This window comes from Sapajus apella, unplaced genomic scaffold (assembly GCF_009761245.1).
Source record: "Sapajus apella isolate SASKATOON/1434 unplaced genomic scaffold, GSC_monkey_1.0 scaffold6, whole genome shotgun sequence".
NCBI classification, from domain to species: Eukaryota; Metazoa; Chordata; class Mammalia; order Primates; family Cebidae; genus Sapajus; species Sapajus apella.
In genome coordinates, this window is record NW_022436946.1 from 65,263,345 (window position 1) to 65,281,178 (window position 17,834).

Sequence of the window (17,834 nt, forward strand, 5' to 3'; positions counted from 1 at the left end):
ATTTAATCTAAGCAGTGTTTTACATTTTGAGCTTCTATTAACTAAGGAGGATACCATTACCTTTTATGCTTCAATTTATTGTCATTTCTTTCTGGATTCTAGTAAAATTCTATACATTTGTTATATCTAGCTATATTAATGAAATTATTGCTCTATTACATTGAGTGAAAAACTGCCTAAAAAGTACACGTTCAAAGTGAGAGTGATATGTAAAATAATTCGTGTACCTCAAGATAGAGCTGTTTTAACTATTTGTATAGGTGATTGTCCATTAAATGAAAAAAAAAATTTAAAAATTCTAATTTCTAATTTTTTAAATCCACAGCAAGTTGGTATTGATAAAGGTGACATTCCTGACCTCACACAGGTAAGCAACTCTCTCAGTGGTAGATTTACTATGCGTGAGGTTATTAACCCATATATTGCCACAAATAGGCATAGTCTTGTAAGAATGTCATACATTTTTAATTTAGGCCAACCAACTTTCTTGGAAATTATTCTACCTTACTTATTTTTTCTAGCTGTTGAATATATTTCTGGAGGCAATAGGAAGACTTTCTTACCCATATGATACAGTTTCTTCTTTAAAGGCAACTGAATTTAGTAAATGAACTCATCTTTTTGTTTTAAACTTGATTAAAAAGAAACCTTGAATAATGTTAATAAAAGTTCTTTAGCTATGAAAAGTCACTACTTGTAGGCCTGATAATCAGAATATTAGAACTTTTCCTCCTGCTTGTCTTCCTAGTTTCTAACATGTCCCAGATATGAAGGAAGACTATGAATAGGGAAAACTCTGATGTCACAGTTTAACTACTTGTCTCCCCTATGAAGTGAAGGCATGTCCATGTATAAAATAAGCTAATAAAATAGGGGTAGATGAGTGACTGTTCTGGAGCCCATCTAGTAAATAACAACAATAGAGGGGCTCTGTATCAATCACTTTATCTGTGAAGAGCGTACTTTGTATGGATCCTAATATATAGATTCAAGGTCGTTCATTGGTATACCTTTATTGTATAACTTTTCTCATAATTGGCAGGAACTGTTTTTGCTAAGCACTCTGTTATGTTAATTTATATCTCAAAGATGTTATCTAACTAGAAATAATGTTATTGTAGAGGTAACAGGAGAAAACATAGAGCTGCTATCTTATATACCAGTAATGAATATATGAACTTTCTGTCTTTGTAAATATAGTCATTATAATAGAAAAAAATTGTTATAATGAAAGATAACCACTTTTTAATAATATCAAAATGCATTTAATAATTTGCTATCTTTATTATGCCTTGAAATGTTTCCATCTTTAAAACAATATTAATCCTTAAATTTTTATTAAAAATTAGGGAAGCCCAAAAATATGATCTTCTGTATTTGTCTTATTAAAATAATTAAATATCAAGAGTACTTTATGAATAAAATTCACAGCGAAATTCAGAACATAATAGCATTGTATTTTTCAGTTAAAAGTTGGGAGTTCTTTCTCATACAGAATATTGGTATAAAATATTTCTGCTACTATGAGAAAATAGTGTTTTTTTTATGAAACACATGCCTGAATAAGATATTGGTATCATTTTGGATATGGCCAAAAATTAAGTGCGCGTAAAGTACCATTAAAAATCTCTTTATTAGATATGGATTTATCTTTGTAACACTATAACTAAAAGCAAAGAAAATAAGTGTGTTTTCATTTAAACTAATCAATTTTAGTAAAATTTATGGTACATTTAAATATCTTAAATGTACTTATAAAAGTTAATATCTTAACTTTTAAGATATTAAAATATTTAACTCTGACATTTAGAAGCTAATGAATAGCTTCTAGAAGTAGCAAATCATCTGTATTTCAACTCCATGGACACCCTTACTGTAGAATAAAAGAGAAGCTAGGCTCTCAGTTAAGAATATAGGTCCTCATCTGTCACACTTAGTTTGAGCAGAGTCTGAAAGGAGACAAGGAAATATTCAAAGGACTACTTAAATTCCTTTTTGCTTTTAACATTAGACAATGATAGCATATCACTGAAAAGTAGTACATCGTTGAAATTGTACACTTGGATTAAATTTTTAATGATACTATAATAGTCATTATGATTTTTATAATCTCCCCCTCAAGAAGCCAAGAAACATAGTATTTTACTAAATGATTTAAGCTGTGTGTTTTCATAATTTAGGAAACAGAGACTCCTCCCTCAAAGAAAATAAAATCTTGCCCTGGTTCTATTAGGAAGCTATTCCATGGTAGAAATTCATCAGAATCTGTTAGCACTCTGTCCTCTGCTTTTGTTAGGACCTTAAGCACCACATCAATTTCAATATTAACATTTATTTTTATGTGGTACATACACACCATGGAATACTATACAACCACTAAAAAGAAAAGATCATGTTTTTCTCAACAACATGGATGGAGCTTGAGGCCAATATCTCAAGTAAACTAATGCAGAAACAGAAAACCAAATACTGCACGTTCTCACTTACAAGTGGGAGCTAAACATTGAGTATATATGGATGCAAAGAAGTGAACAACAGACACGGAAGCCTACTGGAGGGTGGAAGGTGGTAGGAGGGTAAGAATTTTAAAATTACCTATCAGGTACTATGTTTATTACCTGAGTGATGAAATAATCTGTACCACAGACCCCTATGACTTGCAATTTACCTATATGACAAACCTGCACTTGTACCCCTGAACCTAAAAGATTTTTTAAATGGGGGAAAAGATTTATTTTTAAATTAACTGTTTGTAGAAAAATTTCGCTAGTTCAATTTTCCTTGTACATTTAAATCCCAATACAAGAATATGATACGCTTCTGAAATTTCTTAATAAGTAACCTAACTGTGGTTGGTTTCTTTTGGGGTTGTGAGTGACATAGAGCTAAACATCTTTCTTCATTCTAAGGTAGAGCCCCTAGGTCTAATGGAAGTCTCTAACTGAACTGAGGATATAGACCTCTGACAGTTATGATTACATCTGAGTTAGCATGTGAATTGTTCTGGGGGTTAGTCCTTTAAACAGTGTTTCATCCTTGAAACCAGGATTAATCTACAGATGGGTTAGAAGTACCAGTTTATACAGATTTGGTTCTACTCTTCTAAAATTAGATTCTGCTCTCTACCAGGCTTGTCTGCGGCCACCACAGCCACTCAATCTAGCCATGGTAATGAACAAAAATACCTGTCAGAAGAGAGTGTTAAAGAAGAGATGGAGACCAGAAGGGCTTCCTACTAGAGTAGGAATAGAATGCTCATAACTTAAAAAAGGATTAGAATTCCTCTTGCAGCAAAATGGAATGGAGGAATTTCATGAATGTCTTTATGAATTTAGTGAATATCTTTTAGGTTAGAGACTGTACATTAAACAGGAACGTAATCATCTGTAACCCTTTTAAAATTATACACATAATATCATAATTATTACATTCAAATTATTCATGAATATCAATAAAATTTTAAGGACATTCAAAAATAATTGTTTTGGGTAAGAATTGAATATATCAGAGCTGAAATATTTCTCCTCTGCACTTTCAAATGGTTTCTTAGATCTAATGTTAAAACTTTGAATGATCTTTTGATTGCTTTTTTAAAATTTGGTTTTAATGGTGCTTTATAATCTTTAGAATCTAAATTGTAAATGAATGCTTTCTTTTGGAGACTGGGATCACAATCAGCTATGAATTTGTTCTAAGAAAATAATTTTTAATATTATTTCCTGTTTGTGTCATGTGTGCATTCCAAATGTAAAATATCTTCATTTATGAAAAAAATCTTAGGTTTTGATGTCAGGAATCCTGGTTGATGTGAAAACTACCAGTAAAGAAAGGTCTCCTTTTAAGGACCATACAACTGATGAGTCGGTAACCATGATATGTTACTGTTATCTACTAGCTTTCACAGGCTGACTCTTGTTCTTTGGACTGGTGTTCTCATCTGATTGGTCTATTGACTGTGGCATTTTTTAAAATAAGCAACCATAGAGCCTGCTAATTATATTTTGTTATATTAAATTCCTTTTACACCAGCAGAGGCATTCTCAAAGTTTTGCTCCTTGGAAGTTTAAGAGGTCATTTTCACTTATTTTCTACTGCATGCCAGGATGTCCTTGCTGCCATAGATGCAGTTAGAAAGGCAGACATTCCTGCACTCCTGGATATTACTATCAAAGCACTTTTTTCCTCCAAAGACATTTGAGTAATTTATTTCCCTTTGATTTCACATGTCCTTATAAGAAATGTAAATGATGAAGCACTTTCAAGCTTCTAGGATGGAATGCTCCAAACTTAATTTTATGTGCAGTGTATTACTAAATAATTCCCTTTAAGACAAAAGTCAGTTTGATAGTCTTGTATTCCTTGATCAAATTTCTCTTTCAGCTGTTGTGATTTCTTTTGTGACTTCTACTTAATTTTTCAATTTTCTCACTTAGTAAGAAACTTTACAAAATGGATGAAATGGCAAACTCTCTTCCTGGTTTTTTGTTTTGTTTTGTTTTAGGTAACTAAGGAACTTAATAGGATAAAATATTACCTATTTTTGGTTATCCCATATTTGTTGCTATTTTATGACTATAAATAGCATTTTTCGTAGACCATATTTTAAACTTAGGTTTAGCAAAAGAATCACTTTCTTTACTTTGTATTTAGCATTCAGAATATCTAAGTCTTCTAACTGGGAAGAAGTTCTATGGCTTATTTTCTTTCCTTACTGCTATCCTAGTTAAAAAAATAGAAATAAGAAAAATTTATATGCCCAGTCCTCCTAAAATCCATCATCATCATCATCAACAACATTGGCAATTAGTATGAAAATTTTGAAGTTATCAGATGTGACTCCATCTAAAAATTTTGAAGCAATTTATATTTTTTCTTTTTAAGGTTACTGTGTACATTCTTTATTCAATGAGCATTTCTTTATAGTTTATAATCTGGTATCTAGAACAAAGTTTTCTGTATCTCTTTTAAAATTCATATTTTAAACTTAGAAGTATAGTCTTAGTTGTAGTTTACTAGAATTTATTAAGTCCATATTCATCTGAGTTATATTTTAAAATCCTAATTCTTATAATTTTCTAAGCTTGTTATATCTCCCTGGTAATCTTTTTTTTAACTCTGTAGTTAAAGCTTTTAAAATAATGCTGACAGGGCTGTTCCTTTCTATCTTCATCATTTTGATCAAGTTCATATTTTGGTTCACTTAGTAATTTTTATATGTCTAAATTTACATGTTTTCATTCATTTGGTAATTTACATTTATAATAATCACATCATTACAAGTATAATAATCACATAATGTCTTAACATTTGCAATTCTTGAACTAATTTAGACAGTTTATAACTCTATTAGTGAAATGAAAAATGAGTATTAAATAAAAGTCCTGAATTTTCAAAATTATTTTAAATAAATATTTTAATCTATTAAAGGTATAGTGTAATGGATACCATTATATGAATGTCTGTTAATTCTGTGAGTTCCTTTATCAGTTAGTATAGTTACTTCAATGTCTTTCAAAATTAATTTCACATTAATTTAAAGAAAAATTGTTAGAATTAAATATAAGTATAGTTATACATTTCATTTTAGAAATGCCATTCTTTGAATGCCTATGCTGCTGTTAAGGTCTAATTTGGATTACAACTATTTGAGAAAGATGAAATTAAATCTCTAATGCTGAAGAAATAGATTGGGTGAAATAGTTGCATGAACCTATTATTTCTCCTTAAGTATACAGTAAAATATCATCACTTTATATTGCCTAAAATTTTATTTATAAAAGGAAATATTCAAGTTCTTCTTAATAAGAGTTGAAATTTATTAAATCTGCCAATACACATGCTCTAGTATTTGCTAAAAGTTACTTTATTATACATATAAATATATTTTTATATTATATATAAATAGGTCAATAATAAAATCTTAATTGTTATTAATTATTAGAATTATGTTCCCCACAACTCTTACCAGCTTTTAAAAATATATTAAAATGGTTGTTCCTAATATTTCAGTTGAATGTAGATAAGTGAGATTTTACTGTATTTTCAAATTTCTGTAAATTTGTATTTGGGCACTTATATTTTTGACTTGAATACAAATACTTATTACTTTTTACTGTGGTCTTATGGGAAAGAGGTGGTGAACTTGAGTTTACTGCATATAAGTAATATCTTAGTAAAAGTCTATCCAATGTAATTTCTGCACTGAAACCACACTGTAATGCTATTTGCTATACTGTGATGCTATTTGTTATGCAGTGGAGTTAAGTGTATTTAAGATGGGCCTGTCTGAAAGTCCATGGAATTTAAATATTTAAATACTGAAAGAACCTGGAATTAAATTACCTCACATATATATCGGAGTCCATCCACAGACTTCCACTATGTAGAGTTACAGTGATGTTACAGTGTGTTTACATTGAAAGTAAACAATGCATACATTTATTTTTACTTTCTTATTGTAGGCTCCCAGCAGTCTTATGGAGACGCTTGAACAGCATCTAAATACATTAGAAGGAAAGAAACCTGGAAACAAGTACGAATTAGTTGTATATTCTAAATAAGATGAAAAATACTAGAGTTGTTCTTCTAAAAATGAGATTTATCATGGTACAACTTATATTGCTCTAGTTTTAGGGCATGCTTTATTGTAATTTTTCTGGGCTCCCTTGGAACCCCTGCCCTTACTATTAACCTATGACAGCAGGTGTAGACAATCTCTCTGCCGGCTAATGCAGCCAGTTAATAGATTGTACCTACATTAACTGAACCTGATGATTTGAACATTTACTCTTAGAGGAATTCACAATATATGGAAAAATAGTTATTTGTGTTTACAAATCGAAGCTGTTATCATTGGACATGAGTGAAAACAAGCACAATTTTACAAGCAGCCTTGAACACTCTGTGATTGTTATCAACCCCACTGTGAAAAAAGAAAAGCCCTCAAACATAGCTTTTTGGACTCCAGTCACTCCCTACTGACATTTTATTCAAAGACTCTTTTATATAGAGAATAGCAATCAAGCAGTGATAAGTACAATTTTACTAGATTTTCATACCTTTGTGTTTGGGTACTTATATTTTTTGACTATTTTTTTCTTACTACATACACAAAATGTCCAGGTTCCTTTTTTTTTCCCCATCTCTCCAGCGAGTGTGAAACTTGTCTATTCACAAGGCCTGGTGCTTTCCAATCTTCTGCCTTATTCAGACTGTAATTCTGCAAGTCTTAGGATGCCCACCCTCCTTGTCCTGCTTTGTAATTTTATGCATCCTGGGAGGGCCATCTCTAGTCCTACGTTCTCATGAAGCCTTTCTTTATCCTGAACTGCATAGTATTGTGGCTGTTTTTTTTTTTTTAAATGTATGATTTAAGTAGATTTTCTGAATCTAAAGGCTAGGAACTATTTTTTACTTCATTATCTCCATTTAAACACTTAATGTAGGTCCTCTACAGAGAGAGCTTGGAATCTGTCTTTGTTAATGATACTAGCTTTTTGTTGACAGCAAAATTTAGGTTGACAGCAGGAATTAGTAGACACAACTAATGAAATGATCATTTCAGGGCTGTAGACTGATAACAGTTTTTACCTTTGACAGAGCTATCAAAACGCAACTTCTTTCTGACTTTCTTCCTTCTGGACATCCTCCCAGAATCTAGGTTTATGTCTTGATGTTACTTTTTTTTCTGGTTATTTCATTAGCTGTATTATTTCTATAATATTTTTTCAAGTTAGTGTAGAAATTATTGTATGTTTTAAATTTGCAATGATAAGCAACAGTGTAAGAGTCTTCCAGGCAATTATGGCAGAGCTATTTGGAATGATAGGTAGCAGGAGCTCTCGGGTTCTTTCAAGGTTGTTTCCCCTGTCCAGGCTCTGCCCCCAATTTCAGTGTGGCCAGGTATAATCAGACTTGACATGAGAGTACATTAGATCACAATAAGAGATGCCCTAGTCCAGTTATTTCTGGGCCCACCCTCTATTTGGTTATCTGGGAAGCTAAATGAGTTGCCTAGGATTTAAGCAAATGGAGACAGGAAGCTGAGAAATGTTTCTGCTCCTGTGACAGAAAGACGTCTTTAGCTAAGGAAATACACACATTCCGTAAAGTTAAAGTCTCTCTCTTCTGCAGTGCTGGATGCACACAGTTAGTCAGTTTCTCTGCATTCTTCCACTCAGGGTCCTCCATACCCCACTTAAGGCCACACACTTCCTTTATTTTTTTTGTTACGTCTATCAGGGCAGCAATCACAGAGAAGCAGCCTTCTGTAGCCAGAAGGGGCCCTGACTTCAAATCTAAATTCGCCCCCTTGTGGTCACCGCAAGCTGTTTAAAAAAAAAAATAGCTACGGACATTTAGTTACATTTCTAGAGAAGACAAATTTAAAATTCAATAATCTTCTTCTTCAAATTACATTTTTCTTAATTTTTCTTTTTCCTTTAAAATCATTTTATGCTTGTCATATTTCTCTTCTGAATTGGCTAAGACCACATTTGAAGTTGTCTTTTGCTTACTCCCTATTTTTTTTTAAATAAATGAACTATAATAGTTAACTATTTTCTTCTTTGTATGTTTGTGCTTACCTCGGAACTTAAGTGAAGGGTGAGTACTGTATGGAGTGAGTTTTTTGCATTTGGTAATTACTAAAAATGCAAAAAACACTCTTAAGATTCCACATTTGGTATTTAGAACATTTAAAACTGATATATGTCCCTTTTACACATCTGTGGTTTTACATTATACTTTATTTTTGTCTCCCAAGGTGACTGGCATAAATGGTTTTACTTTCTTTTGGTCTTCTTGGATCTAGACTAACAATCTCTCTTAGATGTATATATATGTGTGTATATATATTGATATATTCCTCTTAGATTTTAGAAATGAAAGATTTTTTTATTTGTTTAGTAAACAAAAGATTTCCCCATGGCATGTAGCAGAAAGGCCAAAAGACAAATTTATTTAAAAAATAATTACTTGAAATTGTTTTGTTTGCCTTCTGGTCACGGTATAAAACTATTCTAACCTCTAGGCCAAGTGTACACATAAATTGAAGCATTTGCAAATGTCTGCTATAAAGAATATGCATGCTCTTTATATTTAGTGCCTTGTGTCCACTGCTATATAGTTTTGTAATTGTATGCAATACTGTATGATATACCTTTGTATATTATATGTTTCTATAATTCCACAGGACAAAAAAGAGAAATTTATTTTATTCTTTATGTGAGTTTACTAAGTGTTGAGGTTACAGGAAATTTAAGATAAGTCCTTTATAATTCAAATTATTTGGAGGATGTAGATAGATCTTTCACATCTGTAGTTTTTTCTGCCTAGCATTTATACTCAAAACTATGTAGGGATTTTTGTTATGACTCAAATAAAACATAACAACATATTCTCTTTGACAGCATCCTGTTAACATCTTGGAAGGAAATATGGACATTTGCTGTGTTCATAGTGAAACTCATGAGTTTGTAGTATTTTACAGACTTTAGAGCAGATTATTTATATGGGTCATTCATTTTCTTCTACAATTTTCTTAATATCTTGTTTTTTCCAACATGGTTCATTATCTACTAGATTTTTCTAGGTGAAATTATTAATATAAGTATTGGTCTTTTAAATAAATATTGTCTGTACATAAATGATGTAGCATCTTCTTTCCTAAAGGGCAATGCCTAACAGTAGGATGGAAAATCGAGCAAGCAACATAAGAAGAGTAATTTATATGTTGTGTAAGAGAAAAGCAAATGTGCCAAGCTTATCTGTGTTTGGGGGGTTGGAATGTGGAATGAGCATAGGCTCTGAGGAGCAGATAGACTTGGACTAGAATCTGGAATCCACCATTAAAGCATGAGGAGACATGGGAAAGTTATTAACCTCTCTAAGCCTGGGAACTTTTAGAGTTTAATCAGTGATAAGTGATGCTTCTGAAAGCTATGGCCCCACTGGAGCATGTCTGGTTCTCACTCCTTTAATTAAATCATAGCAAAACCCAGCTCTGGTTTATGGAAACATAGGTCACACATCCTGACAGTTTTGTTTCACAGAAAATAACTTTTTAAAGACTTCTGGTTAATTTATTGATTATAGAATGAATACCTGAATATATTCTAATTTTAAAATTCAAATAATATAGAAAATGTCAGGTGCTATGTAAAGTGCTAGGGATATAAACAATAGCATGAGTTCCTTCCTTTCAAAACAAATTGGCATTTAGTGAAGAAGATAGAGAATTAAACAGACAATTAAGACATAATGTGGTAAGTGGGATGATATCTCAACAGAGACAGTTGATTTTTGTTTGTTTGCTTAATTTGTGGGATAACTACAAGTATCATTTAGTAATATTGCTTATGTGGAATCTTCCCAAAAGGATTCTTGTACCAATTATGATTTTTCATACTTAACTTTGAGTATGATATTCTTTTATAGCAGGTAGAACAATTCTGTCATTTTTATCATATCTTCATTCCTGCTATGGAGTAGATGTTATAGAAATTATAATATTTTAGGTATTAGTTTGGAAATATATTTCTAAAGCCCTTGATTTTTTTTTTTTTTTTGAGACAGAGTCTCTCTCTGTCTCCCAGACTGAAGTGAGTACAGTGTTGAGATTTCAGCTCACTGCAACTTCCACCCACCAGGTTCAAGCGATTCTCCTGCCTCAGCCTCCAGAGTAGCTAGGATTATAGGTGCATGCCACCACGCCCAGCTAATTTTTTTGTGTGTTTTTACTAGAGACAGGGTTTCGCCATATTGGCCAGGCTGGTGGTGAACTCCTGACCTCGAGCAATCTGCCTACCTTGGCCTCCCAAAGTGCTGGAATTACAGCCATGAGCCACCACGCCCAGCCTATTCTCTTTTCTTGATTAGTATTTGTACCAATATCACTAAGAACTGGTTTATGAAAATTGCTTGAGAGAGAAACAAATTAAATTAATTCATTCTTAGAAAGTGACCATGTCAAAGGCTTCTATGTTTTCTTTGCAGAATTCAGGCTATTATTTTCATGAATTTTTATTTAGATTTAACTCCCTTCCTTTTCCATACATAAAAGGAAAAAATAATGGGAATGGAGAAATTATTAGCCAAAACTCAGTAGGACATTTTCAACCTTATGCTGTACTAGATTTTTAAGTTCTTAAGTAACTTACTGTAGATATTTCAGTAGACCCTTTGACATAAACAGTATAGATAAATATATATCCTTTCCTTCATAGACTACTCTTAAGATAACATTTAGCCAAACTACATGTAACCAAGTTGTTATCCTTATGCTTGTTATGTAGCAGAAATCTCAATGTGCCCTTGCTACACATTGTTTATAGATGTGTAGAAATTAAATTCAAACAGGAAATGGCAGGCATGTATTTGCAAATGAAGTTGAACTTAAAAGAGATTAACTTGGCATATAATACTGTTAAATTTGCTATATCCAATAAGACAAAAATTCATAATATTGTACAAAATTCCACTTACTAAATTTCTGTTGTGATTTTGTTTTGCTGCTGCTATGCGTGTGATACTTTCTCTGCAGATGAGTAAAAAGCCATCTCTGACATCCAATAAGGCCCTGAATATAAGCTGCTTATTGAAATGTATTTAGTCTTCATATTGTTTTGTTATTCATTTTCCACCAACTGAAGTTAGTAAAATGTGAGCGGTTCTGGCAGTTGTTTCTGAAGCATTTTGCTAGAAATGATCTACAATAGCCAATGCTACCAGTAATATAACTTAAAATTCATTCCTTTCTAATTTTCTTTCATTTTCTTAGAAATAAGCATCGAAGTTGCTGTTTTTTTCCAAGCTCCCACTAGCTATAACAGGATGATGGGAATATTTTTCCTAGAATGTTCTTCCTAGAGTGTTTATTACAATCATAGGAAAAACAAGCAGACCTCAAGAGTATGAATATGGAAGCCAAAACATATTTCAAATATAGGACTCATAGGGATCTTCACAATGTACTTTAACCTTAGTGATTTAAACCACTGGGTGTTGGGGTTTTTTATTATTCTACAAAGCATGTTTTTTTCCAAGTCTTGGGAAAATGGTTTTAAATTCCCATTTGGACAGTTTATTTTTTATGGACATAGGCAATAATGATTGACTCAAATAATTCGAGTTGCTAAAGATATAGCAAATAATGTTGAATTTAAGTATTTCTAGTACTAGAAATTAAGTAGATGAAAACATTGGTAGGGAATGTCATTATTAAGTAAAATATTAAAAGTTTTTAAAAATGGTTTGTCCATTATTTTAAAAGTCTGTCTACAAAACAAGTTAATGCTTGACCAAGTGAAATCCAACTTAAATGCTTCTACAAATATATTCATATATATATATATATATATTCAGTTTTAATTTTTTTTATGTTGCCTTTTAGATCTGGTGCTCCCTCTCCATTAAGTAAGGTAAGTTTGGTTTTTGGTTTGGGTTTTTTTTGTTTTTTGTTTTTTGCCATTTTACCATCATAAGTTATACAGTTCAGTGGCATTATATACATTTACATTGTTGTACAACCATCCACACTATCCATTTTCAGAACATTTTTTTATCTTCCAAAACTGTAACTATACATTAAATAATAACTCACCACACCCTCTTTCCCCAAGTCCCTGGAAACCACGTTCTGCTTTCTGTCTCTATGAATTTGATTACTCTAGCAACCTCATATATGTGAGCTCATATAGTATCTGTCCTTTGGTGACTGGTTTATTTCACTTAGCATGTCTTCAAGGTTTCGCCATGTTGTACCATGTGCCTAAATTTCCTCCCTTTTGAAGGCTGAATTATATTCTATTACACGTATATACCATACTTTATTCATGCATTCATGTGTCAGTAGATATTTAGGTTGCTTGTATCATTTGGGTTTATGAATAATGATTCTGTGAACGTCGGTGTACAAATATCAGTTTAAGCCCCTGATTTTGATTATTTGGGGTTATATACCCAGGAGTGGAATTGCTGGGTCGTATGGTAATTCTAATTTAAATTGTTTGAGGAAAGGTCAGTTACATTTTTATGTATCCCCCTTCATATTCGTTTCTAAGTCCAATGTAGTATAGTATATGTAATTTAGTCCTCTGTTTGGACTAAATATTTTTAAAGTCAGAGAGATTTTCATGTATTTCTATTACAACAGAAAACAAATGTTATCAGTAAAATGTCTTAATAGTTGCAAAACATTTTTACATATTCTAAATCAGAGTCCTATGAGATAGATAAGATACATGATATTGTGCATGTTTCAATGATGGAGAAATCCATTGTAATTGGGTGCCTTTCCGCAAGTATGCCTTTTAGATAATATACTATAATAACTTTAATAACTCATTTACCTCCTCATCTCTTTTTTAGCATGTGGAAGAACAGGACTAGGGTTATTAGTGACCAGGGTATTTACTTCTATAGGTCTGCAGTTCACATTTACCGTTGTATTCTTCAGACAAAAAAATGTAATAGGTGTGTTCTTTCCTCTTTGACAAATTTCCATTATATAATTGTTGTCATTACAGATATTCAAGGAAATCATTATGACTGCCCTGGTGATTCCCAGACACCATATTCTATGCCAGTGCCATGTTGGCTGGCTGCCTAAAATACCCTCAGTCAAAGACTGTTTATTGAACAGTCAAATAAAACACATGAATGAAAAGCTCCCTTTATTCTGCTATAAGGCCAGGTTTAAAACCATTATATCTATGTGAAAAACTCCAATATATGATGGCTGAGTAGAGTTTTTTAAAATTGTGGCATCCTTTGGGTTGGTCTGTTTCTACATTTTGGCCAAATTGACTTTTTCTGACTTTTTGTAATAACAGGATTATTTGGGTTCTGTTTTCTTAGCTCTTACATCTCCTCAGAGCTTGTTGTTACAAGACATTTTTAAAATGGGCTTCCATGGACTTTCATTTTTTGCATTTATGTTGGTAATATTTATTGCTGTTATTAAGTTCTCAGTGTTTCATCAGTATCATTTTTTATGAACCTATTTACGTGTATTGGCTTTTAAAAACCTTTTCTTAGATGATTTCTCAATGTTCCCAATGGATGACATACAATTAGCTTGAACTACTCCTTTCTCTTCCATTGATCATGTTTTGAATTCCATTTGGAAGGTTTGGATTTTTGTTGAAGAGAGAGGTCTGAGTTGACATTTTCTGATCAACAATATCCACACTGCTCATGTGTCTGCCTATCTTGAAGTGCTGAATGCTTGGCGCTTGGATATCTATTGAATTTTGACTTTTGGATTAGTGATATTCTTGGACAAACGGATATTACTTAAGTCTGTAAATTTCTCTTCTCCTCAGTTTTTTTTTTCTCAAATTATTCTTTTTAAAACTTCAAGTCTGGTCTGTTTGAAGTCAGAAGTCCAGCTAGAGGAATATCTGATAGCTCTGGCTTGGTCTTGGTCTTCATGTATTTTATGTGCTGTTATATCTCATCTCCACTTACAGAACTAAGTATCAATAGGTTGTCTTGAAATGTTCCATTAATCTTGCTTTTGTGAATGCATGGAGAATTAAATATTCCAGACGGAATTGTTTAGTTACAGTAGCTGAACAAAAATTTTTAAATATATTACTTGACTATTAACACCTCTTTTTAAAAATTCAGTCCAGAAAAATAAATACTGGATTTTATTTTTACTTTTTTTAGTTTTATCTATGTCATATTAGTGATGGGCTGTAGTCACTATATCTTCAAAACATCAGTGACTTGAATCTTGCTTGTGAATTGTTCTCTTCCTACTGTGAACTATTTTGCAAGTTAGATTTCTGGATTTGAAAGTCATCTGAGAGGATTTCACATTAAATCATTTTAGGATGACAAGGAAAAAGAATGACATTTGCTTATTGGCAATTATTACAATTGATAATTTTCGAAGTTTTTTGCAGCTAATAAGATATTTCTTAATTATTTTATGTTCAAGAAATACATCTAGCTTTTATTTTAATTAATGAATAGAGAAGTCATTGCAATGTTAGGCCAAATATTTTATTATCATTTTATGTAAATTACATTTAACTTTTAAAATTTGTAATATGTTTTATCCAATATTGATTATTACAATTATTGATTTCAAATAATTTTTGAGTTTTTTTCCTCCACAAAGAATTACAGAAAAATTGCTGGGCATGTCATGGGTCTGCAAAGAAAAGTCCTGTTGCTCTGTGTCCTGTAGATTCATACTTGACTTGAGTGTGTTGTGCATCTTCACTTGCAGTCTTCTCCAGCCACAACTGTTACGTCTCCTAATTCTACACCAGCTAAAACTATTGACACATCCCCACCGGTTGATTTATTTGCAACTGCATCTGCGGCTGTCCCAGTCAGGTTGGTTAATAAGTATGCAGTTAACTGTTTATTAACATTTTTATTATAATTTTGCTTTATTTTTTTTTATTTATTTATTTTTTTAATTTTGCTTTATTTTTATGTGCTGTACCCAAATGATTTTGCCAAAGGAAATCTAATCATTGTAATGTGATATGTTGGGGTTTTTTTTACTATACAAAGTAAGTTGTTTTACTCCTGTGCCTCTTCAATCATTAGAAGGACGTAAGCTATAGAAATCACCTCATTGTCACAAACTGAGAAAGGAAATGGAAGAATGATACACACAATTTTTTATGACACTGGTTGATATGGAAAGTGTTTTCTAAAGTTAAGTTCTTCTTGTGGGAAATTCAAAAGGTATTTTTAAATGCTTTTTTTAAAAAAACATACACGCACACCAAACTTGGAATTGTTAGACCAATTAGCTAGTGCATATGAGGAACTCACACTTTGGTGATAGAAGGAGGTCTTCAGGGTGTTCCTAATCAGTTTTTATAGCACCTACAGATCAGAACAGTACAGAGAAATCTGGGGATGACTATGCATTCTTTGAAATCTCAGACCACCTAAAATCAATCCCCAACTCATAGGGATGTCCTCAAATAATAAATTTAGGTCAAATCCTTAGTTCATTTGCCTTAGGATTCTACTGTCATTTTATAGTATCTTTGACTGTGATTATGAACGCCTTTTATTTGGAGACTTGAACTTTGAACTGAGCAAGAAATCCAAGTATTGTACCCATATTAACTGTATGCTTTTTTCTCTACTTGCTTAGTTCTGCATTTTACAATAGCAAGCTTGGTATAACCAAGTCCTTTCTGTTACTGTACTAAGATAAATTGCTTCTTAAAAGGTATGATTAATGATAAATATGAATTCCTTTCCTGTGATTTAGTCCGGTTGTATTTATGAAATGGCCATCAAAACTAAGCAATGCTTTCAGTGAACTTGAAACTTTTTTTTTAAAGCAGGAGAATCCTTTCTTCAAAAGAATATTACTTGGAAATCTAATATGTAAACAAAGATAAAGATGAAACTGCTGTTTATGGAGGCAGGTGGGGAACCTGGAACCCTGATGGCTTGGCACCTGGCCTGGTAACCTTTAAGCCAGTGCTCCTCAAATCTGAATGTACATGTGAATTGCTTTGGCATCTTATTAAAATGAACATTCTGAGGTAGTAGTTATAGGGTAAGCCTGAGATTTTGACTTTATAACAATGTCCCAGGATGCTGCTAGTTTGGGGCCTATACTTTGAATAGTAAGGCTGCTCCTTGGAGCTTCTACAGACAGAGAAGATTTGAAAAGCACAGCCTTGCCTGAGTGAAAATAAAAAATGCAGTAGTTGTTTTGGGTGCAGTAGTAGTTTACAGGAAAACTTAAGTCGAGTAATCATAGAGACCAAGTGGCCCTCAGAGTCTAAAATAGTTACCATCTTGCTCTTGACAAAAGTAGTTTGAAAACTCTTGGTATGTGCTATATCTCTATACTTTCCAATGTGTTATTCTTTTATTGGATTTAAAATACCTAAAATCTTTGGTGATTTCTGCTTGTTTTTATTTAAAAACACCTTTATGTTATAAAATTTCAAAATCTGATTTTAATGTTTTATTTCCCTTTCAGTGCTTCTAAACCATCTAGTGATCTCCTGGACCTCCAGCCAGACTTTTCCTCTGGAGGGGCAGCAGCAGCGGCAGCACCAGCACCAGCACCACCCTCTGGAGGAGCCACTGCATGGGGAGGTGAGTGAAACCACACAGCCTTGCCATTACTCAGTTCATTTTATTTCTTTGTTTTTATTTATGCTATAATTGTTAATATTTACCTTTTGATTATTCAAAATGGTGTTAGAAACTTGGAGGAAAAATGCTAAAAATGGCATTGATTGATTGAAATATTGAAATATATAATGAGAGACAGAGAAACTGCCTGTAATACACTGAGAATGTCCAAAGAACAGTTTGAGGAACTGAGTATTTATAGGTATTTTAAAAGTAATGTTAGAATAAGATGGCTAGGTTAGATAGAAAGCTGTTAATGTCCTATAGAGCACTAAAAATCATAGCCTTGAGGTTATCTTTTCTCCCAGACAGAAATTATTTGCATCACTAGCAGACAAGATCTGTAACAACATATTGCAGAAGCTGAGCCTTTAATGCACAATAATAACTAAGTCAAATGAAGATATATTTCTCTAAATAATTAAATATCCTTCGGTGGTCTTGTTAAACAGTGTGTCAATATAACATCAAAAGTCCGATCTGTAATCTCTTGATCTCATTTTCAAGTTATTTTGGTAACAAAAATAAGAAAAAGACTTGAAAGTTCTGAAATAATGTTGCTAACTATAAATATGAGCATTTAAGATGTTGGCACATTTCCATTTTAAATATGTAAATCTTATCCCATATTAAAATGTTCAACTCCTAAGCCTACAGCTTTCAATTTTAAAATAAAAAATTTCTTTCAGCTTTGTTTA

The 17,834-nt window shown here is 32.2% G+C and overlaps 1 protein-coding gene across 25 annotated transcripts in view; it reads left to right on the top strand.

Annotated features, from left to right (window-relative positions):
• SNAP91 (synaptosome associated protein 91) overlaps window positions 1-17,834 on the top strand; it is a 156,643-nt gene that overhangs the window by 83,150 nt on the left and 55,659 nt on the right. For 14 of the 25 annotated variants that reach the window (XM_032275372.1, XM_032275373.1, XM_032275375.1 and 11 more), the window contains 6 exons: window positions 326-367; window positions 6,462-6,532; window positions 8,599-8,604; window positions 12,392-12,419; window positions 15,242-15,351; window positions 16,979-17,097. In XM_032275372.1, the coding sequence (XP_032131263.1) occupies window positions 326-367; window positions 6,462-6,532; window positions 8,599-8,604; window positions 12,392-12,419; window positions 15,242-15,351; window positions 16,979-17,097 (376 nt within the window). The remainder of the gene's footprint in view (window positions 1-325; window positions 368-6,461; window positions 6,533-8,598; window positions 8,605-12,391; window positions 12,420-15,241; window positions 15,352-16,978; window positions 17,098-17,834) is intronic. The other 11 variants (XM_032275380.1, XM_032275385.1, XM_032275388.1 and 8 more) reach the window with 1 other exon arrangement.